We start from the raw sequence: 22,043 nt of genomic DNA, 5'->3' as shown, positions 1-22,043 counted from the left end.
TTATAATGTGTTTTATTTATTAATATTATATCTTAAAATAAAAAATAATCATTTTTACATATTATAACATATTTATTAATAATATTACGTGACAATGTGACGAACACAATATACAAAAGGTTAATGTAAATGTCACCTTCTATCCCTAACTATCAACTTATTGAAAAGGTTGACATGCACTTTGTCAAAAAGCGAGGCCAAATTCATTTCCTTGGTAAAAAAGGAAAGAATTTTGAAAGCACTTTCTTCTTGCATTTGTTGTCTGTGCTGGGCTGGGCTATTGTCAGCTTATCTTGTTGACGTCGACAACACCGAGCCTTATCAAACTCGTTTTCTTGTCTTGTTGTCGTCCCCTGTCAAAGAAGAGAGCTAAAGCTTCAAGACCCGTGTTTTAGTTGAGCCCAGGTTAGGATAAAAAAGCCCAAATAAAAATAAATTGGGTGAAGCTGGAGGCCTGTTGTTCATGAGAAGGCCAGAACAAGAACAACTGTAAATCCCCAGAGTTTTTGTTTATTGAATTAATTATACAGAAAAGAAGAAAAGGTCTCTCTAATTAGGGAAGCCGCCAACAAAAAAAGACAATGCAAACACCAAAGTATCACCCATCTTGCACAAATCTGAAAGTCTGGTGTAGTTTCAGATCCCAGAAACACCCAAAACCCAAACCATGACAACTCGATAACAATCCAATTGCCTTGCCTCATTTTCCATTTCCAAATCCCTTCGATAAAACCACCCCCCCCAAAAAAAATCTGCTTGCTTTTGTCGTTCATGGGAAAGGCACTTCCTTCAGCGACCAGATTCCAAGAGTTCACCAGAGTTGTCTCTGCGGACAAGCTCCCAGGCAGGCCCAGACGCACCAAGCAAGTCTCGCAGGTCCGAATTTCGCCCCCACAAGCACCCAAATCGGAGAGCTTTCGGGTCGACCCGGAGCGAATTAAGCTGAAGATGGAGAGCTCCGAGGGCCAGGGCCGGGTTCCGCTGGCCCGGGTGGTCTCAGACTGCGTGAAACGGTGGTTCCAGGACACGCTCAAGGAGGCCAAGGCGGGTGATAGCTCCATGCAGGTCTTGGTGGGTCAGATGTATTACAGCGGCTATGGCGTTTCTAGAGACGCCAAAAAGGTTTGAATTTTATTTTTGGGTTTCTTTGATTCTGCTTAGTTTTTGCTTTCAAATTGTTATATTTGTTTTGTGTGCATTTTTGGATTGGAGGTTAATGGCTTTAAGTTTAAGTGCTCTGTTTTCATTTAGAAAATTGATTGGTTCTTAATGCGGTCACTGGTAAAACAGAGGCAAGGAAGGTTTTTGAGTCCTGTGCTTCATATTGTTTGTTTGGGCTTCTAAGTTTTCGAGGGAAAATTATTATCAGTTAGGCTAAAAGTAGAAAAACTTTTAAATTTCGAATGAATTATTCTGTTTTTGCTGGTCTTGTTACTATGAAGCATTGACGAATGTGTTCTTGATGCCTCATTAGGGCTTGGTTGCTTTGTTGTTTTAGCCCTTCTGTTTTTTTCGGGGCAAACGGGTGTGTGAAGTATGGTTAAATCTCTATGCCATTTATGTTTGTACTCTGTTCTTAACTCATCCTGAACTTGTGAGTTGTGCATTCTGAAGACGGTAGTGATTTGTCTGTACTTAGGGGCAAGCTTGGATGAATAGAGCTTCGAAAAGTCGATCTTCGGTTTGGAAAGTGAGTAATAAACCTCCAGGTACTCATCTCTCTATCGCTGGTTGGATCAATAGTAGTGTGACCTTACTTGGTCCCAATTGATTTCTTGTTGGTCTTGATCATTAGTAGTGTGACCTTACTTGGCCCTAATTGATTTCTGGTTGGTTTGATTAGGTTATAACGCAAGTGATTCAAATTCGGATGAATTGGAAGAGGATGCAAAATAAGGCCAAATGTAAATTTTGAGTTTGCTTCTGAGGTTGGGTTTAATTGTGATACTCTGTAATAGAAAGAACTCATATTCAGTGTTATTTTGCATAAGAAAGCTTTGTCCATTATCTACCTCCTTTAAGAAGCTTTGTCTTCAATCCAACTTGGAAATTCTAAAATCTAGCTCAGAGGAATTTGGCAATGTTTTGCAGTAATCAGGCAAAGCATCTGTTAGTTTGTGCTGTCTGGGCTTTTGGCCCCAAATATCTTACCTTCGGCAACAGAGAAAGGCTCCAACATTGAAAAGAAAAATGAAGCGATCTTCAAACCATTGTGCTACAATTCAAACATGGATGAAAGTATATTACACAAATAATTACACAATGTTGGGTTTAATGTGCAAGGATAGCTACACAAAACTTCTTATTCACTCCAAAACCTACTGTACTTGCACTAAAGACATAATTTTGTTTCTTACACATAATGTTTCAATCAGAACTTAATTTTGTCATGAATATGTCATGATCTGCCTCAGCGCCTCTGCTTTCTCCATTCCCATGGCTTCTCAGGGTTTGATGAAGCCCATAACCCGACTCGCCTCCGTCGAGCCTCTTTTTCCCACTAGTATGATCGATACATGCGTAAAATGTTGAAAAATAAAAATGATTATACTTTAAAAGTTTACAATTATGTTGTTTTAGTAATATTTTGCTCTCTACATTCTAGCCCAATATCTTTAGTAACTTATTCAAAATAGTGATTAGTTAGAGAAAACATCATCAATCTCTTTACTTAAGAGACAAATTTTTTTAATGAAAATATCAAATAACTCTCCTAAATGGTAATATTTCTCTCTAATAATAGGATACTACTTACTCTGGCAAATTCCGGACGTTGGTCATAGGCTGCGTAATGCCATGCAGCCCCCTTCTTGAGCAGTTCTTCCTGGTTGAGATTGAGAAAGGAGATGAGAATCAGATAGATGACTTGTTGGTATTAATTATGAGCATATGTAGATAGATAGATACTCATGTTAGGTGGCATACATATATATAGTTAGTACCTGTACAAATATGCCATTGCAATGTAAGTCAGCTACAGTGCGGTGAAATTGATCTTCCCCATAGACAAGGACCCTCAAACACTTTCCCTCAAGAAGCCTAACCAGCTCCTGTTTGGCTTCTTGTCCATAGGGCATTGCATTCTCCGGTGCATCTATACCCCTGTTTGTTTTCTCTTACAATTAACTTTCAGCTTCAGCACTAGAATAAGTTGCAGCTAGCTGAAATCTTGTAAACACATAACTTTACCTCAGTCGAATCCGACACTTTCGGGCAAGGATTTCCTCATTTTGAATATTTAGTACCCTGCATTGCATGGAAGTTGCAAAAGCAATTAGTACCCTGCCTCATTTTAAATATTCAGTATCCTGAATTTAATGGAACTTATGCAAGATGCGTATAAATATCCAACCGATATCCAGCATCAGTGATCTTTTTGTGAAGTTCATTTGCTTTTGTGTAATTCTTCTTGGCGCGTGCTTTTTTTCTTCGGACGGCCGCCATTTGCACTTCACTCGGAACACGGGATGACTCCGTAGGATCTGCTGTGCTGACATAGACTGTCAGTCCATCGCCATCTGCAACTGCTTTTGCATCAACCTGGTTTCATGAAAACAAATAAAATTCACCTCTCAGAACTAGTTTCAATTCAAGGCAGGCTCTTGGTTTGGTTGTGGTAAAAATGAGTAAATGGAAAGCGATACTAGTTTTTATTACCGGTAGTGTCTGGAACTCAAACTGTACTCCTTGAGGCAATGAAGTTGGGACTTCAGCAGGGACTTGGACCGGAGTAGGGGGAAGAGGGAGACCATAGAAAGCCAATAAGCCCTACAGATGAGCAATCACAAAGGAATTTATATGTTACCAAATTCCACATTATATTTGTTTGCATCATGTAACAGGTTGAATATTGTGGCAATGCTTCTTAAGTGTACCTCAACATCTGCCTTTCGCTGTCTGTTCAGGGTTTGTATAACAAGCCTAGCTGCTTCTTCGGCTGTTCTTGGCGGTGGTTGTGCTTCTCTCCATGCCTCAACTAGTTTTCTATACCTTTATATGTTTGGAAATTTAGAGAAATCAAATAAGAGACATAAGTTGTAAAAATGGTCTCTCACTCTTAGCCACTCCCTGTATGTCACCCAGAAAATCCAGTAAAATATATGCACAATTTTCTCAATTGCAGGGTAATGAGATAGATAATTGCTTGCTGATTACCAGTTGGCTTGAGCCTTCTTGGATGAAAGAACATGCTGACTGAGTCCTTCTGGGACCTAAGATCATAATCATAAAATTTCGAAAAGGAAAACATAAAAAAAAGTCAACTATAATAAAATGGGATGAAAATTAACAAAATCCAGAAAGGCTGAAACCCAATATCATTATGCATTAATTTACTCAGATTAACCTTACTTGTTTCTTCTGTTTTACCGAGACATAAAAAGGAATGAGAACTGAGATAATATTTAATTACACTACAATCTACGGACCATAAGAATCAAAAGAATGATAGCAAAGTTGAAGAGGTACCTGAGAGGTGATCTCAAAGTTGAAGAGGTCGTGGGCAAAAGCCGAAACGCCAACTGTGGCAGCGGAGACGCCGTAAGGCCCAAGTGATTCAGAGTCGCCGCCTGTGGTTGTGGGCTTTAAGCAAGGTCCCAACAGGAACTTCACCAACTTTCCCAATAATCCCATTTTGCAATGTTCCTTGCTGGTAATCTGAGCCTCAGCAAGCGAAGGCTCAGAGCTACAAGGAAAACAGACACAGAACAGAAGCTGAAGAAGAAGCAAAAGAGAGAACTGAAGCAGCTTTTAGATATTATATTCAGTTGGTGAAGTTTGGTAAAGCAAACAGTAATAACGCTTGCATTCTAGGGAATGGAAATGGAAGTGGGGCGAGTCTTGGTCTTTTGTTTAAGTCAGTATCCTGCGTGTTATGAATTTGTTATAGTCTTTTTTGTTGTGGAATTATTCTTTGAAAAAAAAACATCACCCACTTTTTATGATTTTATTGTAAGGGGGAATGCTAGTAATATTTTCTCTAACCTTCTCTTTTGAACTTTTTCATTTTTAGCTTGACAAGTGTCATTCTTCTTACATTTAAAACAATGTCATTAATATATTATACAAGCTAACTTTTGCTTTTCAAGTTTACCCTTATTAATTGTATTCAATTTATCCAAAAAAAAATTTCACAACTTTCTTACCATATATATATTTTTTAATTTAAGAAAATGTCTGCTTTTAAAAAAAAGAGGAAATGTCCCCTTTTTTTTTTTTTTAACATCAAGTTTAGAATTTATTATTATTATTTTCAAAAAGGACATTTCCTCTTTTTTTAAAAAGCAAAATATTTCTTTAAAAAAAATAATTGACGTTAAAAAAAATTTAATACGATGGTAAGAAAGTTGTGAAATTTGTTTGGATAAATTGAATACATTTAATAAGGGTAAACTTGGAAAGCAAAAAGTTAGTTTGTATAATATATTAATGACATTGTTTTAAGTGTAAAGAGAATGACACATGTCAAAAAATGGAGAAGGTCCAAAGAAGAAGGTTTGAGAGAAGGTTGCTAGCATTCCTCTTATTGTAAGAAAGTGAAAGTACATGAACTGTGCAATGATTCCAAATCCAGGATAGGAATCAAAAGTTATTCCATGTATGCCTATGATGTAGGACCAGGCAGATCGTTAAGCTAGTGTGTATCATCTTAGGCTATCCCCAATGGGGGCTCTAAAGTGGGCTGCACCACCCTTGAGCTACAATATATAGCAACTGAAGCAAAAAAGTCATCCCCAATGGTTTAGTTTTGGGGCCTTAAATGATTGAACCCCACCGGAGCTATACTCAGATTTATGTTCATGGTTAAAGCCCCTAAAACTGAATGGAGCCCACAAAAAGAAAAAGCTGTCAACCCATATGTGTTGTTGGTGACTTGCCTTGTGACTGCAACTCATGATACTCTCTTCTTGACCAATGTTTGCTTCTCTTTGTTTTATATTTTATTTAATGTGACCAATGAGAGGGGATAGGCTAGATGGGTTTGTTTTTGTATTTTTTGACGGATGAGGCTTTGTTTTTTTTCAAGGCAATAATCTAGTTTTTTTTCATAGAAAAGATTTTCAAATCTTATCCAAATTTTGATTTTTTTTTTTTGTTGAAATGTTCACAACAAAAAAAACTAACATGCTATAATATACATTAAAGCAAATAAATTTTTTTATTTTAAAAATAACATGTATATAAAATTATATCGAATATAGAGCTCTAGATATAGAGAGAGTGATTCCTTTAGAACCTCAAAGTTTCTATCGGAGCTCTAAATGAGACTCTATAAACCCTTTTTAGAGCCCCAAACATTGGGGATGGCCTTATAACCCCAAGCCACCAAAGGCAACGCTTTTGGATGGTGTACAAATTATTAATCCAATTTCTCTTCTTTAGGTATGAGTAAGGGGTAAATTGGGGCTGCTATGACCCATATCTGATAAATGTTTTTTTCCCCAATCCTGCTCATATAACTGCAAAGGTTAAATAAGATATTTTCCATTTTTGCTAGCAAGTTCGTTCTTTACTTATATTTTTCATGTATTATTTAAATAATTCTTTACTTTGACGTGGGGTACCTGAAGCAAGAATGGAAAATACTGCATTCTATGTGCTCAGGCGGTCCTTTTCCGTTCGTAGGGAGGGCTTTAGTGGTGGACTTGCAGCCCCAACGTCGTGGTCGAAATCATCCTTGTGGAACCAAGGTTAAGTTCATGTTTCCCTATCAAGAAATTGCTGAAGGTGATTGGTGTATTGTGGCCTCTTGTTTGCAGGTCAATGTCCTTTTCTATTACAAAACAAAATGTAGAGACCATGAAGGTCCAAAGAGGTCAAAATAAAAAGGAGATACAACTAATAAGGGGAGACCATGCTCCCTAATACAAGAGGAGGTCAGACCATGGCCCAACCTAGCTAGTGCATATGCAACGCTCCAAGGAATTGAAACCTTCCTTAGGACACAATCAATTATCAATTTGGAGTCCCCTTCTACAATCAGATTTCACCAACCATGGTCAAGAGCATGAACTAGGTCATCTCGCAAGGCAATGCCTTCAGCTATCGTGATTGTCGACTCCCCAATCGTCTTAGCACGAGCAAGGAGTACATGGCCCTCACTATCCCTAATTACAAATCTAGCTGTTAACCCCCCCCCCAACAGGTGGAGGATGCCATTTGATGTCCATATGTCTATTAATTATAGGTTTAATAGTGTGATTCTGCTTCCTTTAGACTAGAATTTCTTTAGAAAAAGAAGCCCTTTTAAATAACCTTGTTAATAGGGCATTAGTTCATTGTGAAATGGTCTCTCTTGCAATTTTGTTACCTTTTACCATTTTTTGTACAACTTTCATCAACCACTTAAAAATTTCTGGTGGATTTCCTAAGTATATCTATGAATAGGGGGACTTCCAACTCATATATGAATGGCATCGATTTTGGTGGTGTGTTCAATTAGTGCATTAGGTGATGGTGTGGGTTCGGTTAGGCTTTGGGTATAGAAATGATTTTTTGGCTTCTCGTTAACCTAACAGTCCCAGATTTTGGATCCATAAAGTATATATGAACTCTATTTGCAATCAAAGTGTACCTTTGGTCGAGTGGTTAAAAGTATTTGTTTCTACACTCGAGATCTTGTGATCCAAATAAATTTATCTTAGTTTTGTCCTTGGACTAACTCTGGAGTTCAAGCTAATGTAGGTGCAATTTTTCCCATATAAAACGTTCAAAGGTTTCCAATATCAATCAATTATAAGAATAAAACATGTGAAAATCATAACATATGTGTTCTTCTCATTTCATCATTGTTTGTGCCATTTCCCAACCTCCTCCCTCCGGGGACCTGTCAATTTTGGACTATGTTTGGACGATCACAACTTGGGCTGGAGGCTGGAGCCTACTTGCTGCAGAGATGGCAATTATGAATGTGAATAAACTCATCTTCTGGTCAAGAATATATATGTCATCTGGCTTCGCGTCTATGCTTTCTCCATTCCCATGGCTTCTCAGGATTTGATGAAGCCCATAACCCAACTCGCTTCAATCGAGCCTCTTCTTCCCACTATTATAAATAAACGACATACTATATATATTATGAATGAAGAAGTTGAAAATAGAAACCGTCATACTAATTAAAAGTTTTTCTGTTTTAATTCTGTTATATTTCCCAACTCACAATTTTCATTTAGTTATTAGTTTTTGTTTATATTTAAAAAAACTAGATCAGTAATTCATAATATGATTTTACGCACTCTTGCAAGTTCTGAGCGCTGGTCGTAGGCGGTGTAATGCCATGCACACCCCTTCTTGAGCATTACTTCCTGGTTGAGATCGAAAACGGAGATCAGAAGACTTGTCGGTATTTTGTAGCAGACAGATATTAAAGTTATGTGACATATATTACCTGTGCAAATATGCCATTGCTATATATGTCACCTACACAACGGCCATAACGGTCTTCTCCATAGACAAGGACCCTCAAGCACTTGCCCTCAATAAGCTTAACCAACTCTTGTTTGGCTTCTTTTCCATACGGCATTGAACTCTCCGGTGAGTCTATACCCCTGTTTTTTTCCCTCAGAATCAATTAACTTTCACTAGAAGACTAAGTGCAGTGCACCTAATGGAAATCCTGTAATTAAGCAGAAAATTTTACCTCAGTCGAATACGATACTTTCGGGCAAGGATCTCCTGATTTTGAACGTTCAGTACCCTGAATGGAGTGGTAAAAGCAATTAGAAACTTGTGTTGAAAACGATTAATTAATTAATACAAGAAGAGGCATATCAATATCCTACCGATAACCAGCATCAATGATTTTTTTGTGAAGTTCATCTGCCTTTGTATAATTCTTCTTAGCGCGTGCTTTTGATCTTTGGATGGCTGCTGTCTTCACATCGCTCGGAACACAGGAAGATTCTCTGGGATCTTCTGTGCTGACATACACAGTCACTGTATCTCCATCTGGAATTGCTTTTACATCGACCTGGTTTCATCAAAACGATTTTACCCATCAGAACTAGTTCAAGGTACCTGGTTGTGGTATAAATGAGTTCTTGGAGAGCAATATTGTTTTTATTACTGGTAGTGTCTGGAACTCAAACTTTACTCCTTGAGGCAATGAAGTTGGGACCCCAGCAGAAACTTGGACCAGAGTATTGGGATGAGGGAGACCATAGAAAGCCAATAAGCCCTGTAGATAAGCAATCACAAAAGAAATTCCATGTTACCACATTCCAAATTATAATTGTGTTCTGAGCAACATGTAACAGGTTGAATATTGTGGCAATGTACCTGGACATCAGCCTTTTTGTGTCCCTTGAGGGTTTGTATAACAAGCGTAGCCGCCTCTTCGTCTGTTCTTGGTCGTGGCTTTGCTTCTCTCCATGTCTCAGCTAGTTTTCTGTACCTTTACATATTTGGAAAGTAGGAGAAATCAAATTCAGCCAACCTTTACATATTTGGAAAGTTGGAGAAATCAAATTCAGCCAATTATATGGAGATAAATTTCTGAAGACCTTTTTTTTTCTTCCCAATTCAAAACTAATGAGATAGATAATTGCTTGCTGATTACCAGTTAGCTTGAGCCTTCTTGGATGAAACAACATGCTGACTAAGTCCTTCTGGGACCTTAAATCATGATCATGGAAGATTGAAGAAGAATTAAAAAAAAGTCAACCTTAATCATATGGGATGAAAATTAACAAAACCCAGAAAGGCTGAAACCTAATATCATTGTGCATTTACTCAGATTCAGCTTACCTATCTATTTATATTTATGAATGAGAATTGAGAAATATTGAACATTACAATTAACAAATCTACTAAGCAACAAAAGACTGTTAACAGGGTTCAATTACAGCTGAAACGTATGAAAGAAAAAAAAGGCACCTGAGAGGTGGTCTCAAAATTGAAGAGGTCGTGGGCAAGACCCGAAACGCCGACTGTGGCAGCAGAGACGCCGTGAGGCCCAAGCGACTCAGAGTTGCCGCCTGTGGGTTTGCAGCAATCCCCCAGATCCAACAGGAACCTTAATAACTTTCCCAACAACCCCATTTTGCAATGAGCCTCAGCAACCAGCAAGGCTCAGAGCTACAAGAGATTTAGACGCGGAAGCTGAAGAAAGAAGCAAAAGAAAAGGTTTTTGAGAACAAGAGAAATGAGATAACTTTGGGTTGGTGAATCTGGTGAGATTGGAAAAGGGAAGGATCCAATCCAAGCAACGGATCAGAAAACAGATTGACACGTGGCTAGTTGTGTGGTGGCGTGGTCAACGCTGTAACGTAAGCATCAAGTCTAAGTATGGGATTTTTTCTTCTTGTGTTCATCAGTTTAGTTTGTTGCACTGTTTGCAATTGCACAATTGATGATCAATATTCGCAGAGGGCTTATTTGATCTCTGTGTGTGCGAAGATTTTATGGCAGGCCACAAAATAAAACCTGTGGCAAGCAGAGAAATTTGTAAAGAAAGAACAGGGGAGAGAAAAAACAGGGGACCTTGTTACTGCATATGTTAATAAAACAGTAAATTCATTGCATGTAAAGACTATTCCATTTCGAGCTCACATGGCACATCATGGTGTGAACTCTGGTTTGATGCATTTAGAGAAGGGAAACCTCCATTAATGTCCCTTACATTGTTGATTGAGCACAAACCCAACAATCTTCTCCAAATAGGCGGCGCCCAACTTTCAACAACAGTTGAAAAGAGAAATGAAGAAAGGTGCAAACCACTGTACTATTCAAATATAGACTGTTGACGGGGGATTTTGGATCAACATCATTAGAGATGCAAAACCACAATCACACACATAAAACACAGATTTTAGAGTGGTTCACCCATAATCGGGCTACGTCCACTATGTTTGTATTTGCAATTCATATTTGAGATCTATACATAATACACTTTACATTGACAGAGAGAGGCTTGAGAGCCTTAGTGAATGAGAGGGAGAAAATGGGAGAGTGGCAGCCGATCCTTCTTGTTCGTGGAGGTGATGAGCTTTTTGTTGTAGGCTTCCTTCAAGTAGTGGAGCTTTCTTTTATGGGAGTTTCACTAAAACACCCAAAATGGGGGTTGAAATTATAAAAAAACTTAAGCACTATTTAAACATATAAACACACCCAAAACCCATCATTACACACACTCAAAATCCATTTATAAACACACCAAAAAAGTTGACTTTGGGGTTGATTTTGGGTGTGTTTCTATGTTTAAATAGTTCTTGAGTTTTTTTATAAATACATGTCTAGAATTGGGTTTATTTATAAATTTGTATTCTTGTATTTTCAGGCTTGAAGGCATGGCAAGTATGGATTATCCCTTGATTGGTGGGATTTCATTATGAGGGTAGGTGAGATATTTGGGTTTAGTGTGCAAAAGGATAGCAACACAAAACCTCATTTTTCACCCCAAATAAACCTACTGCCTTGCACTTAAAGGCATAAATAATCTCATAATGAATGTTTCATTCTGAACTTAATTTTGTCACCAATATGTCATCTGTCTTTGACGCCTATCCTTTCTCCAATCCCATGGCTTCTCAGGGTTTGATGAAGCCCATAACCCAATTTGATTCCGCCGAGCCTCTTCTTCCCACTAGTATGATTGATACATGTATAAAATATTACAAACTGAAAAATGATTATACTCTAAAAGATTAAAATTATTTTAGTTTAACTTACAGTTTATGTAAAGGGATATTTGTTGAAATGTCACATGAATTTATACATTAGTTTCAATTTGTCACCTGAACAAAAAATTTAAGAGAAATGTCATCTGAATTTTTCAAAATCTATAATTTGTCATCTGACTTTAATATCATCCAATTTTCCATCCATAATTCAGGGTATTTTAGTTCTTTCATTTTTCATTATACAAACCTTTCCTACCAAACATTAAAAAATTAAAAAATGCATTTTTTTTCCATCCCCTGTCGTCTCTCTATTCTCCCTCCCTCCCCAACCACACCTCCCCTCTCCTCTGTTTATTTTCTCCCCCCAAGACCTGAGCATAGGAGGGATGGGCTGCCATATCTGCCAAGCTGCAATCAAAACCACATTGACAGAAAAATGAATCAGTGATTCTTGTAAATTCTTTTGCAAACTAAATGAAATAAGAAACGGCAAAGGAGATTTAAAAGGTAAAGCAATCAATGTGCTGGATCACCTTGATGGAGCAGTGACGTAGTAGGCAAGACCACCAACTGGATCACCTAAATGAAATATTTAGACTCTTGCCACTTCCCCAACAAATTCACGAAGAAATTCCCACCATACCTCCTGTAACTATACAGAGAAATAGAGGAGAGGGGAGGTGTTTTTTTTTTGGGTCTGGGGAGGTGTGGTTTTGATTGCACCTTGGCAGATATGGCAGCCCATCCCTTCCATGCTCAGGTCTTGGGGGGAGAAAAAAAAAACAGAGGAGAGGGGAGGTGTGGTTGGGGAGGACTAAAATACCCTTAATTACGGATGGAAAATTGGATGATGTTAAAGTCAGATGATAAATTATAGATTTTGAAAAGTTTAGGTGGCATTTCTCTTAAAAAAAAAATTCAGGTGACAAATTGAAACTACAGGTGACATTTCAACAAATATCCCTTGTGTAAATACAGAATTAAAAATATGATTTTACTCACCCTTGCAAATTCAGAGCGCTGATCTTAGGCTGTGTAATGCCATGCAGCACCCTTCTTGAGCATTACTTCCTGTGCAAATATGCCATTGCAGTATACGTCAGCCACACAGCGGCCACAACGGTCTTCCCCATAGACAAGGACACTCAAGCACATGCCCTCAAGAAGCTTAACCAGCTCCTCTTTGGCTTCTTGTCCATACGGCATTAAAGTCTCCGGTGCGTCTATGCCCCTGTTTTCTCCCAAAATCAATCGACTTTCACTAGTAGAATAAATGCAGTGCAGTGCAGTTCAGCTAGTTGGAATACATAATTAAGCTACAGAAAATTTTACCTCAGTCGAATTCGATACTTTCGAGCAAGGATCTCCTCGTTTTGAACATTCAGTACCCTGAATGGAGGGGTAAAAGCAATCAGAAACTTGTGTTGAAAATGACTAATTAATGCAAGAAGAGAAGCATATCAAAATATCCTACGTACCGATATCCAGCATCAATGATTTTTGGGTGAAGTTCATCTGCCTTGGTATAATTCTTATCAGCGCGTGCTTCTGATCTTGGATGGCTGCTATCTGCACATCGCTCGGAACACAGGAGGATTCTCTGGGATCTGCTGTGCTGACATAAACTGTCACTCCATCGCCATCTGGAACAGCTTTTGCATCAACCTGGTTTCACCAAAATGATACACCTATCGGAACTAGTCTCTCCGGGCAAGCAATTGGTTTGGTTGTGGTGAAAATGAGTAATTGGAGAGCAAAATTGTTTTCATTACTGGTAGTGTCCGGAACTCAAACTTTACTCCTCGAGACAATGAAGTTGGGACCCCAGCAGAAACTTTGACAAAGAGAATGGGGACGAGGGAGACCATAGAAATCCAATAAGCCCTGTAGATAAGCAATCACAAAAGAATATTTTATGCTACCATATTCCAAATTACAGTGGTGTTCTCAGAGCAACATGTAACAGATTGAATATTGTGGCAATGTACCTGAACATCAGCCTTTTTGTGTCCCTTGAGGGTTTGTATAACAAGCCTAGCTGCCTCTTCCTCTGTCCTTGGTGGTTGTTTTGCTTCTCTCCATGTCTCAACTAGTTTTCTATACCTTTATATATATGGACATAAATTTCTCAACGTCTGCTTTCTTCCCAATTGTAGAGTAATGAGACAGATAATTGCTTGCTGATTACCAGTTAGCTTGAGCCTTCTTGGATGAGACAACATGCTGACTGAGATCTTCTGGGACCTAATATCATTATGCATATATTTAGCTGACACATACAAATTGAATGAGAATTGAGAAGCATTCAACATTACAATTTACAATCCACTAAGCAACAAAAGACCGTCAACGAAGTTCAAAAAGTTGGAAAAAACATACTTGACAGGTGATCTCGAAGTTGAAAAGGTCGTAGGCAAGAGCCCAAATGCCGAGTGTGGCAGCAGAGATGCCGTGAGGGCCAAGCGACTCAGAGTCGCCCCCAGTGGTTGTTGGTTTACAGCAATGCCCCAATAGGAGGAACCTGAAGAACTTTCCCAGTAACCCCATTTTGCAAGTGCTCCTCCTAGGCACAGAGCTACAAGAAATTCATCAGTTTAGGTTGTTACTGAAACTAAAACTCAATTGATCAATATTGTAGAGGTCTTATTTGATCTTCGTGAATATTGCACGGCAGGCCATAAAACATGTCACATGATGAAGTGAAAGAATTCTACAAAGAAATGGAATGAAAAGAAAAAACAGGGGACCCTGTCTATTTAATAATATCAGTTCATCATCTTCATTGTCACATGTGTGAGCTCTGGTTTAATGAGTTTAGTTCATCTTTACACTACCAGATACAATTTATAGAGCAGGGAAACATCCATTAATGTCACTTCACTTCCATTGTTGATTGTAACAATTTCAGCCCATAAAAAAAAGAAATTAGCCCAAACCCAACTTGTGGGGTTGCCCAGATTGGCCCTAATCATCAGTCTCTGAAAAATTGGTGCAATTTCAATTTCAATCCAAACCCAATTCGAGGTTGTGGGTAGAAACATCACCAAAGAGGTCTATTGACAGACACCCATTAGTCTGCTTTAGTTTGCCACTGTCCACTGAACAATGGATGACAGCAAAGCATCTTTCTTTCACCAAAATTGACGGTTCTTTCTGCATTTCTTTGTGTGAACCGAATATTAACATTCAAAATCTGGGCCATCCTTTGATGAATAAGCAGATAATAAAACAATATATTCCCAATCTTTGCCCCAACCAAACCCGGCAGCTTCATGATTTTTTTGCCGACCCAAACTAATATATGCAGAGGCCAGTTGCTGTCAGCAATCAAGAACAAAGTAGCTTTACACAAAGTGGAGAAATTAAAAAAAAAAGTTCCCACCAATCACGTAAAGAATCCAATACCTCCAAACTCAACACTGTTTGTTAATATATGTCTCTCACTTTGGACTCACTATGTAAGCAACAAACAACACACTCTTTCTTCCCACTTCACAATTCTCACTTTCTTGCTCAGTCCATCAAAACTGAATGGGAAATGTAAGCTCCATCAAAACTGAATGGTTGCAGACTTCAAGTTTGATTTTTTCTTTGTTTGAGCTAATGGATTGAAAATTTCCCATGTTTGGTTGCATGCATCAGGTTGTGGAATTGAAGGTAGGTTTGCATTGCGAGGAATGCATCAAGAAAATCTTGAAGGCCATCAAGAAGATTGAAGGTAATTCTAATTTATACCTCTGAAACCTATTGAATCCATTTTTGTGATTTGCTAACACAATATTTTGGTTCGTTTCTTTTTTCCCCTACTAGCAGATATTGAAACATATAATGTGGACGCACAACTGAACAAGGTCACAGTGACTGGAAACGTTACAACAGAACAAGTCGTTAGGGTTCTTCAAAAGATTGGAAAGATGGCAACCACTTGGGAAGAAGAAGGACAAGGAGAGGGAGAGGGAGTAAATTCTTGAACAACAACAATAATCATAAAATCTTGCTGTAATTTCCATCTTATTAGGGTTTTGATCTTTTGAGGGGATTCACATCGCCTTCAATTTTGCATTTTAATCTCTGCTACAATAAATAAAATGGTTCCTCCCAAATTGAATTAGATGATGAACAAAATCAAATCTCAAATCAGATTCATTAGTTTATTGATCAAAGAAAGCAAGTAAAAAAGTTGGCACACACCAACAGAGTACATGAACAACATGAACAGAAGACTGAAAACTAAAAATAAAATAAAAATAAACATGCTTGCTTCTTATGTACAAAGACTACATAATCAATCAAACTCTGTGAGGCTGAGACAGCGACTCGGTCTACCTCGGCTGCTGAATCGCCCGCGGACTCACTTTCATCACGTTCACAATCTTAGGAGCCTTTTCGATGAACCTGGGAGCCTCAGCCAAAGGCCGACCCTTTCGCCATTTCAACAGTCCCATGGAAACCAGCTCCTTGTGAAAATCCTTCTCCTCTTCCTCCTCCTCTGCTACAAGAAACGAGAGACAGAACAGAGTTAGATCGGGAACTCTGGCGAGTTGACTCAGAGCAGAAGAGTAGATTTTAGAGTTACTTACGCTGAACCTGTGTGTTGTCGTTGGGGTAGTGAACGTCGTCGAAGAGAGCATCGACGTCGTCGGGGAGGGCAGGATCATTAATATCGGGAAAGAAGGGGTCGTTTTGGGGATCTTGGAAGCGCTCCTGGAGCCAGTAGTCTTGGAACCAAGGGGAGGACTGGACTAGGGCCCACCACTCGGTGGAGAAGTCCTCCACCGTCCGATACGCCAACGGCACGAACATCGGAGCGTTCGGATTCAAAGTCGACGATGTCGTCGTCGTCGTCCTCCTGGAAATCACGTCCATCGCCAGTTCGCTGTTTTGCTGCTGCTGCTGCTGATGCGGCTGCTGTGATGAATCTGAAAACGACGTAGCTCAACAATCAAAATACGAACGAACAAACAAACAAAAACTCGCAACATTATTTAGAGAAGAGAGAGAGAGGAGAGAGAGAGAGAGAGAAACCCTAAAGAAACTGGAGCGTCGAAGGTGATGATGATGAATGGGCGGATGAGGATAAGAGTTAAAAATATCCGTAATCTTTACGTTGCGACTCTCAGACTATAAATAGGCAAATTAAGAAGGAAATCAGACATAATTAATTAATTTATTGAAAGGGGTGAAAAAAGTGTGGTCGGTGGGTCACTGAGTGAGTTGAGGTAAAATGACGACAAAAATGAGAAATTGGGCCCACTATAAATTTTTTCTCGAGTTTTCCAAAGTCCAAAACTGGTAGATTTTGCCCACAGGCCCGACGTTTTCTTTTTATTTATTTATTTATTTTCGAGGTTCGAGTGCAGTGGATCTGACAGAGGGCCCACCGTATTGGTTTATTGTATTTCTAGGCCACGCCAAAGGGGGACCGGCCAAAAGCCACTTCAGTCTTATCCACTTATCAACATACACGATACTTTACACGTATACTACACGACAATACCATTATGGCAGAGAATTATATCGTCTAAATTATTTTGGATTAATCTAATTTACTATTTCTGACCCAAAAAAAATCTAATGTCCTATTACAAAGAAGGGAATTCGGACTTGAAGGGAGAAGACACACTATCTTTAGAGCATTTTCACTTATTTATAATGACAAAAGATAAGGGGGAACAATGATTGTTACTATTCACATGATATACGAGAAGAAAATTTTGTATATAATTTTGGTGTATGATATAAAGAATATGGCTAGGTATTTATAATAATAAAAATTATGAAATTTTTTATTATTGTTTTCCCTTCTTTTTTTTCAATTTGTTTGTTATTTAAATTAATTGCTCTCGTCATAATGACGCTAGCATTAGGTCAGGTTGCTGTGCAAGTCTTACTTTTGGGCTTGTCCAGGTTGGTGGAGCCTAGCTCTTGTCCTGACAAGACTTAGGCACTGGAAATTGGACTGGGGGCCTAAGGGACTCTTGCCAAGACTGGAGCCTCCCGATGGAAGTCCTCTTAATCAACTGAACTAATTCATAATTGCACCAATACCACGCAAGGGAAAAATTGTGTTAAGGTGTGACCTTGATTCAAATTGGGTCATCATAAATGACACATAGCAACACATTTTAATTGAGGTGAACCATAACCTTAATTTTGGGTTAAAGTGACACTTTAGAATAATCTCTAATTTGTGTCCTTTGTGAAATTTTCTCTTATTACCGAATTTTACAACCAAAAAAAAAATCTCAAATTTTGGTTGGTATAAATGATGGGGTGGATATAATTTATCAAAAATAAATGAAGTTATTTTCGAACAAATAAATAATACATAGCCTTACTCATAAATATATACGGTGGAAAACTAACTAGGTTTCGTTTTATTTGGTTCGGTAGGACGCAAAAATACAAATAAAAAGTCGACTCTGCTGGGGATCGAACCCAGAATCTCTGGTTCCGTAGACCAGCGCCTTATCCATTGGGCCACAGAGTCGCTTGTTGATTATTCCGTTGTCATTAATATACACATTCGTTTCTTGTAATTAACGAGCAAGACACACTAACGTTTGGGCTTTGGGGGAAGACATGGAATGGAAACCGTATAAATTATGGCACAGTTTGATCATCGGGCACCTCGCTAAACAACCTTAAATTTCTTCTTGAGATTCATTAGTCCCAAGCACCTCGCTTTGTCGAAAATTCGGAACATCACACGGTCGATGACTAAAATGATGATAGAGCTTAACACATAATGTATAAACTCATGCGTGACAAGGATTGATATGCATGTTTGATACACAAATATAGCTCAGTTGCCGCAAATTTCTCAAGGCTCGAATTTAGATAATTCTATTTTGCAGGATATGTGAAGTCCATTTGTTGTATGAATGCCCGTCAATAATATAAATTCCAAGATATCAGCTTCACCTCCCATTTCTCTCTGAGTGTGTGTGCATGTGTATGGTAGCTGTTGCCTTCTTTCTTCCTCCTTCTTTCTTTCTTTCTTGTTCTTGTTCTTCCTGCAAGCAAAGTTCGATCAAGATGAGCATGGAAATAAATCACTTGATTGGAGAAATCCAACAGGCAGTAGATAATGTGACTCTGGTTTGCCAAGATCCCCACAGCAGCATAGCTTCCGGGGGTGTGTGGCGCCACAGAAGCCCTCTGCGTTCCGCTACATCTCTTCTTTTGATGCAGTTGTCTGTAATTGGCGTAGTCTCACAGTTGATCAATCTCTGTCTCAAACCTATGGGACAGTCCACTATCGTTTCTCAAATTTTTGTAAGGTTTCAATCTCTATATTGACAAAACTTATACATAGTTTTTTTGCATAATTTCTATATATGTGAGAATTCACCATGTCGAATTGTTTAGCTTTCTGCATTAAAGGGTATATAAACAAAGTAAATACTCGTTAAAATGAAGAATCAAACAACCTAGTTGAACAAAAAAAGATAAGAAGAAAAGTTTGATATGATTATCCTATACATATATGAATTTGAAAATCAATGTGTAGCATTTAGTAAGGAAAAGGATCATTACCTAGCTAGCTATATCCTTCTCATTGTGCATGTATCTAACAAATGAAAATTATGTGTGGTTGTCAGGGTGGTATAATTTTCGGCCCGTCAGTTCTGGGGCATAAAAAGGAAGTCTCACGCATCCTCTTCCCCGTAAAAGGCGCCAATGTGTTCGAAACTACTGCAACATTCGGCCTCATGTTCTTCCTTTTTTCAATAGGAGTGAAGATGAACGCGGGAAGAATGTTAAGGCCAGATAGAAGGGCGGTGACCATTGGAATTTCAGTGTTCTTCTTCACATTAGCGCTCCCTGAATGCCTAGTGTTCGTTATGATGAACTATCTCGCCATGGACGAAACCCTTAAGATGGCACTCCCATGTATAGCTGGATCACAGTGTATATCAAGTTCCCTTGTTGTTGCTTGTTTACTAGCTGAGCTCAAACTCATGAACACCGAACTGGGCCGCCTGGCCCTCTCTATAACAATGTTTTGTGATGTTCTCGGCATTGCCCTGGTCGCGATTGGTATGGCAATTTTGGATAATAGGACCAGGAATTTATTAATTCCAACGTTTGAACTACTATCAGCACTAGTATTTGTGCTTGGCATTGCGTATGTGCTCAGACCAATCATACTATGGATGCTAAACCGTATAGAGGAAGGGAAATCTGTCAAGGAGTCATATATTGTCACCATTTTCCTCTTTGTTATTTTGTGTGGATTTATCAGTGAGCTTGTAAGCCAGCATTTCTTACTTGGACCCCTAGTGCTTGGCTATGCGGTGCCTGAAGGACCGCCGTTGGGAGCGGCTTTGGTGATGAAGGTGGAAATCATGGCTACAGGAATATTCTATCCAACTTACCTTGCCAATAGTGGGCTGAAAACGAACATCTTCAGGATTCATCCTCGGTCTGTGTGGATTGTGGGGGTGGTGGTTATCTTTTCTAGCCTGGTGAAGATAGGAGCTGTAATGTTGCCAGCCAGCTATTTCGATGTGCCTCTGCGCCAAGCTTTTGTGCTTGGCCTCATCCTCAACTCAAAAGGCATCACAGAGCTTGTCATGTTCAACCTGTTTAAGCAAAGCAAGGTCTGAGTCTCAATCACTTGAAACTCTCTCATTTACTTTTGAAGTTCTCAGCAGCACCTTCTCCATCCATCAGCCCTTACAGATTCTGTTGTGCATTTTTCTCTAACTACTTTGAGTGAGTACCAATGCTAATCTTGAATTATATGATGAATTTATTTTACAGGTTCTGACTGATCAAGAATTTGCGCTGGTCGTGATCTCAGTGGTGCTCATAACAGCAGTGGTAACACCCTTGATAAGACATCTTTATGATCCTTCAATGCAATATGCAGTGACGAGAAGAAGTACAATCCAGCATTTGAAACGTGAGTCGGAGCTCCGAATCCTAGCATGCATCCACAACCAAGAGAACGTTCCCACATTCATAAACGTCCTGGAAGTATCAAATGCTACAGAACAGAACCCTGTTGCAGTCATAGCCCTCGTCCTCACTGAGCTTGTGGGGCGAACCAACCCTGTTCTTGTGTCACACCGTCCCCATGACACCTTAGACAACAGCTCGTCTGGCCATATTGTCAAAGCCATGAGGCAATACGAGCAATACAATGAAGGGTACGCCACCCTCCAAGCATACACTTCCATCTCGAGTTATGTAACAATGCATGATGATATTTGCCGGTTAGCATTTGAGAAGAGGGTAAACCTTGTGATCATGCCGTTTCACAAGCAATGGGCCATAGATGGCAGCATTGGGTCAGTTAACCGACCCCTCCAATCCATGAACATCAATGTCCTCGATAAGGCACCTTGCTCCGTTGGAATTCTCATCGATCGAGGGGTCCTAGGCGGGTCGGTGTCAATGCTAGCCAGCCGGTATGTATGCCATGTTGCTGTGATCTTCATTGGTGGTGCAGATGATACAGAGGCACTGGCCTATGGAGCTCGCATGGCAAGGCATCCAAGTGTGGACTTAACAGTTGCACGGTTCCTTCTCTTTGGAGAAGAAAATAGTAAAGACCGGAAGCGGGACTCTGACTTGCTTGAGGAATACCGGGTAGCCAATGGAGACAACGAGCGGTTTGTTGTTGTGGAGGAGGTGGTAAGAGATGGAGCACGGTTGTCTGCTGTTATCAGATCAATGGTGGATTGTTTTGATTTGATGTTGGTAGGGAGGCACCATCAGGACTCTCCACTTCTTTCAGGGCTTGGTGAGTGGAGTGAGTGCCCGGAGCTTGGAATCATCGGAGACATGCTTGCTTCCCCGGACTTTCATTGTTCAGTTTCTGTATTAGTGTTGCAACAACAGAGAATAGGAGGAAAACCGGTTAGCCGGAATCAACCAATTGACAGAGAACCGCTAATTCATGATGCACCTGAGGAAACAGTAAGAGGATCGTGGACAATTACAGTCAATGAACATGATAGGAAATAGAGCTTAGAGCTTAGAAACTCTTCGTCTTGTGTTGGTCTTCTCTTTCCTTTTCAAACTTAGACCCATTCATTTTTGCCCTTTGATTTTTCCTTTATATATTGTCAACGAAATTTTACACGTCTGATCTGCAACCTCATTACATTTTACGAGGCCCAATTTGCGACAAAACATTCTACAACCGCTCATGACAAGTGTAGCCAGCTTCAAATCCCGCATCTTTGGCACTCTTCATACCCTCCAACCCTACCATTAGTTCCGTAACAGTAGGGAAGAAAACTCCAATCAATGGTTTGAACTTTGAAGAGAAACATATATCCCTTCATCAAGGTTTCTCTATTCATTTTGCTATGAGATAATTTCAATCTATATTCTTCTACACAGCACCGACCTACAGATTAGATGTGATTTGAAAAGTATGCTCACACACACACACACACACACACACTA

At 39.3% G+C, this 22,043-nt stretch overlaps 6 protein-coding genes, 1 non-coding gene and 1 pseudogene across 10 annotated transcripts; 3 read left to right on the top strand and 5 right to left on the bottom strand.

Moving 5' to 3' along the window:
* The first annotated feature begins 551 nt into the window (after positions 1-551).
* Positions 552-2,007, top strand: LOC103332851 (uncharacterized). Its single transcript, XM_008235612.2, has 3 exons — positions 552-1,122; positions 1,640-1,709; positions 1,844-2,007. Exons 1-3 carry the CDS (start codon positions 772-774, stop codon positions 1,894-1,896), a joined length of 474 nt encoding a protein of 157 aa, XP_008233834.1. The 5' UTR covers positions 552-771; the 3' UTR covers positions 1,897-2,007.
* Positions 2,008-2,178: 171 nt separating this feature from the next.
* Positions 2,179-4,834, bottom strand: LOC103332850 (staphylococcal-like nuclease CAN2). The gene is made up of 9 exons (XM_008235611.2): positions 4,468-4,834; positions 4,156-4,211; positions 3,876-3,990; positions 3,658-3,768; positions 3,353-3,540; positions 3,190-3,246; positions 2,943-3,102; positions 2,756-2,824; positions 2,179-2,500 (listed from the first exon to the last, which is right to left on the bottom strand). Exons 1-9 carry the CDS (start codon positions 4,630-4,632, stop codon positions 2,411-2,413), a joined length of 1,011 nt encoding a protein of 336 aa, XP_008233833.2. The 5' UTR covers positions 4,633-4,834; the 3' UTR covers positions 2,179-2,410.
* Positions 4,835-7,668: 2,834 nt separating this feature from the next.
* On the bottom strand, positions 7,669-10,936 carry LOC103332849 (staphylococcal-like nuclease CAN2). Its single transcript, XM_008235610.3, has 9 exons — positions 9,874-10,936; positions 9,557-9,612; positions 9,277-9,391; positions 9,065-9,175; positions 8,781-8,968; positions 8,639-8,695; positions 8,387-8,546; positions 8,235-8,303; positions 7,669-8,044 (listed from the first exon to the last, which is right to left on the bottom strand). The coding sequence occupies exons 1-9, from the start codon at positions 10,036-10,038 to the stop codon at positions 7,946-7,948; spliced, it is 1,020 nt and encodes a 339-aa protein (XP_008233832.2). The 5' UTR covers positions 10,039-10,936; the 3' UTR covers positions 7,669-7,945.
* A 2,167-nt stretch (positions 10,937-13,103) lies between these two features.
* Positions 13,104-14,484, bottom strand: LOC103333060 (staphylococcal-like nuclease CAN2; annotated as a pseudogene). Its single transcript, XR_016126938.1, has 4 exons — positions 13,998-14,484; positions 13,807-13,862; positions 13,607-13,721; positions 13,104-13,502 (listed from the first exon to the last, which is right to left on the bottom strand). The product of XR_016126938.1 is annotated as a staphylococcal-like nuclease CAN2 (transcript).
* Positions 14,485-15,000: 516 nt separating this feature from the next.
* On the top strand, positions 15,001-15,729 carry LOC103332847 (Heavy metal transport/detoxification superfamily protein). Of its 2 annotated transcripts, XR_016126939.1 has the most exons (3): positions 15,001-15,158; positions 15,261-15,336; positions 15,432-15,497. XR_016126939.1 is itself a non-coding variant. In XM_089052153.1 (2 exons), exons 1-2 carry the CDS (start codon positions 15,252-15,254, stop codon positions 15,587-15,589), a joined length of 243 nt encoding a protein of 80 aa, XP_088908279.1. In that variant the 3' UTR covers positions 15,590-15,729. The 2 variants fall into 2 exon arrangements, 1 of the variants encoding a protein (XP_088908279.1); XM_089052153.1 differs by lacking the exon at positions 15,001-15,158 and having other exon boundaries at positions 15,252-15,336; positions 15,432-15,729.
* A 16-nt stretch (positions 15,730-15,745) lies between these two features.
* On the bottom strand, positions 15,746-16,804 carry LOC103332848 (protein EARLY RESPONSIVE TO DEHYDRATION 15-like). Of its 2 annotated transcripts, none has more exons than XM_016794818.2 (3): positions 16,644-16,804; positions 16,199-16,537; positions 15,746-16,107 (listed from the first exon to the last, which is right to left on the bottom strand). In XM_016794818.2, the coding sequence occupies exons 2-3, from the start codon at positions 16,482-16,484 to the stop codon at positions 15,941-15,943; spliced, it is 453 nt and encodes a 150-aa protein (XP_016650304.1). In that variant the 5' UTR covers positions 16,485-16,537; positions 16,644-16,804; the 3' UTR covers positions 15,746-15,940. The 2 variants fall into 2 exon arrangements, with proteins under 2 accessions (XP_016650304.1, XP_008233829.2); XM_008235607.3 differs by having other exon boundaries at positions 15,746-16,110; positions 16,644-16,803.
* A 1,231-nt stretch (positions 16,805-18,035) lies between these two features.
* TRNAR-ACG (transfer RNA arginine (anticodon ACG)) lies at positions 18,036-18,108 on the bottom strand. The gene has a single exon. It is a non-coding gene; the product is annotated as a tRNA-Arg (tRNA).
* A 548-nt stretch (positions 18,109-18,656) lies between these two features.
* LOC103333059 (cation/H(+) antiporter 15-like) lies at positions 18,657-21,908 on the top strand. Its single transcript, XM_008235857.3, has 3 exons — positions 18,657-18,896; positions 19,223-20,224; positions 20,388-21,908. Exons 1-3 carry the CDS (start codon positions 18,657-18,659, stop codon positions 21,594-21,596), a joined length of 2,451 nt encoding a protein of 816 aa, XP_008234079.3. The 3' UTR covers positions 21,597-21,908.
* Positions 21,909-22,043: the final 135 nt, after the last annotated feature.

The sequence above is a fragment of the Prunus mume genome, linkage group LG5 (genome assembly GCF_029339155.1).
Source record: "Prunus mume cultivar Tortuosa linkage group LG5, ASM2933915v1, whole genome shotgun sequence".
Classification (NCBI taxonomy): Eukaryota; Viridiplantae; Streptophyta; class Magnoliopsida; order Rosales; family Rosaceae; genus Prunus; species Prunus mume.
The sequence above is the reverse complement of the archived record's forward strand: the minus strand, read 5'-3'. Positions and strand labels throughout refer to the sequence as shown.

Coding starts and splice junctions, on each gene's coding strand:
- LOC103332851 (XM_008235612.2), top strand. CDS start 772: ATGGGAAAGGCACTTCCTTCAGCGACCAGATTCCAAGAGTTCACCAGA. Junction 1,123..1,639: donor TTTCTAGAGACGCCAAAAAG/GTTTGAATTTTA, acceptor GTCTGTACTTAG/GGGCAAGCTTGGATGAATAG. Junction 1,710..1,843: donor AGTGAGTAATAAACCTCCAG/GTACTCATCTCT, acceptor TGGTTTGATTAG/GTTATAACGCAAGTGATTCA.
- LOC103332850 (XM_008235611.2), bottom strand. CDS start 4,632: ATGGGATTATTGGGAAAGTTGGTGAAGTTCCTGTTGGGACCTTGCTTA. Junction 4,212..4,467: donor ACTTTGAGATCACCTCTCAG/GTACCTCTTCAA, acceptor TTATGATCTTAG/GTCCCAGAAGGACTCAGTCA. Junction 3,103..3,189: donor AAGTGTCGGATTCGACTGAG/GTAAAGTTATGT, acceptor GAAAACAAACAG/GGGTATAGATGCACCGGAGA.
- LOC103332849 (XM_008235610.3), bottom strand. CDS start 10,038: ATGGGGTTGTTGGGAAAGTTATTAAGGTTCCTGTTGGATCTGGGGGAT. Junction 9,613..9,873: donor ATTTTGAGACCACCTCTCAG/GTGCCTTTTTTT, acceptor TCATGATTTAAG/GTCCCAGAAGGACTTAGTCA. Junction 8,045..8,234: donor AGCGCTCAGAACTTGCAAGA/GTGCGTAAAATC, acceptor TATTTATAATAG/TGGGAAGAAGAGGCTCGATT.
- LOC103332847 (XM_089052153.1), top strand. CDS start 15,252: ATGCATCAGGTTGTGGAATTGAAGGTAGGTTTGCATTGCGAGGAATGC. Junction 15,337..15,431: donor GGCCATCAAGAAGATTGAAG/GTAATTCTAATT, acceptor CCCTACTAGCAG/ATATTGAAACATATAATGTG.
- LOC103332848 (XM_008235607.3), bottom strand. CDS start 16,484: ATGGACGTGATTTCCAGGAGGACGACGACGACGACATCGTCGACTTTG. Junction 16,111..16,198: donor CGACAACACACAGGTTCAGC/GTAAGTAACTCT, acceptor CGTTTCTTGTAG/CAGAGGAGGAGGAAGAGGAG.
- LOC103333059 (XM_008235857.3), top strand. CDS start 18,657: ATGAGCATGGAAATAAATCACTTGATTGGAGAAATCCAACAGGCAGTA. Junction 18,897..19,222: donor CTATCGTTTCTCAAATTTTT/GTAAGGTTTCAA, acceptor TGTGGTTGTCAG/GGTGGTATAATTTTCGGCCC. Junction 20,225..20,387: donor ACCTGTTTAAGCAAAGCAAG/GTCTGAGTCTCA, acceptor TTTATTTTACAG/GTTCTGACTGATCAAGAATT.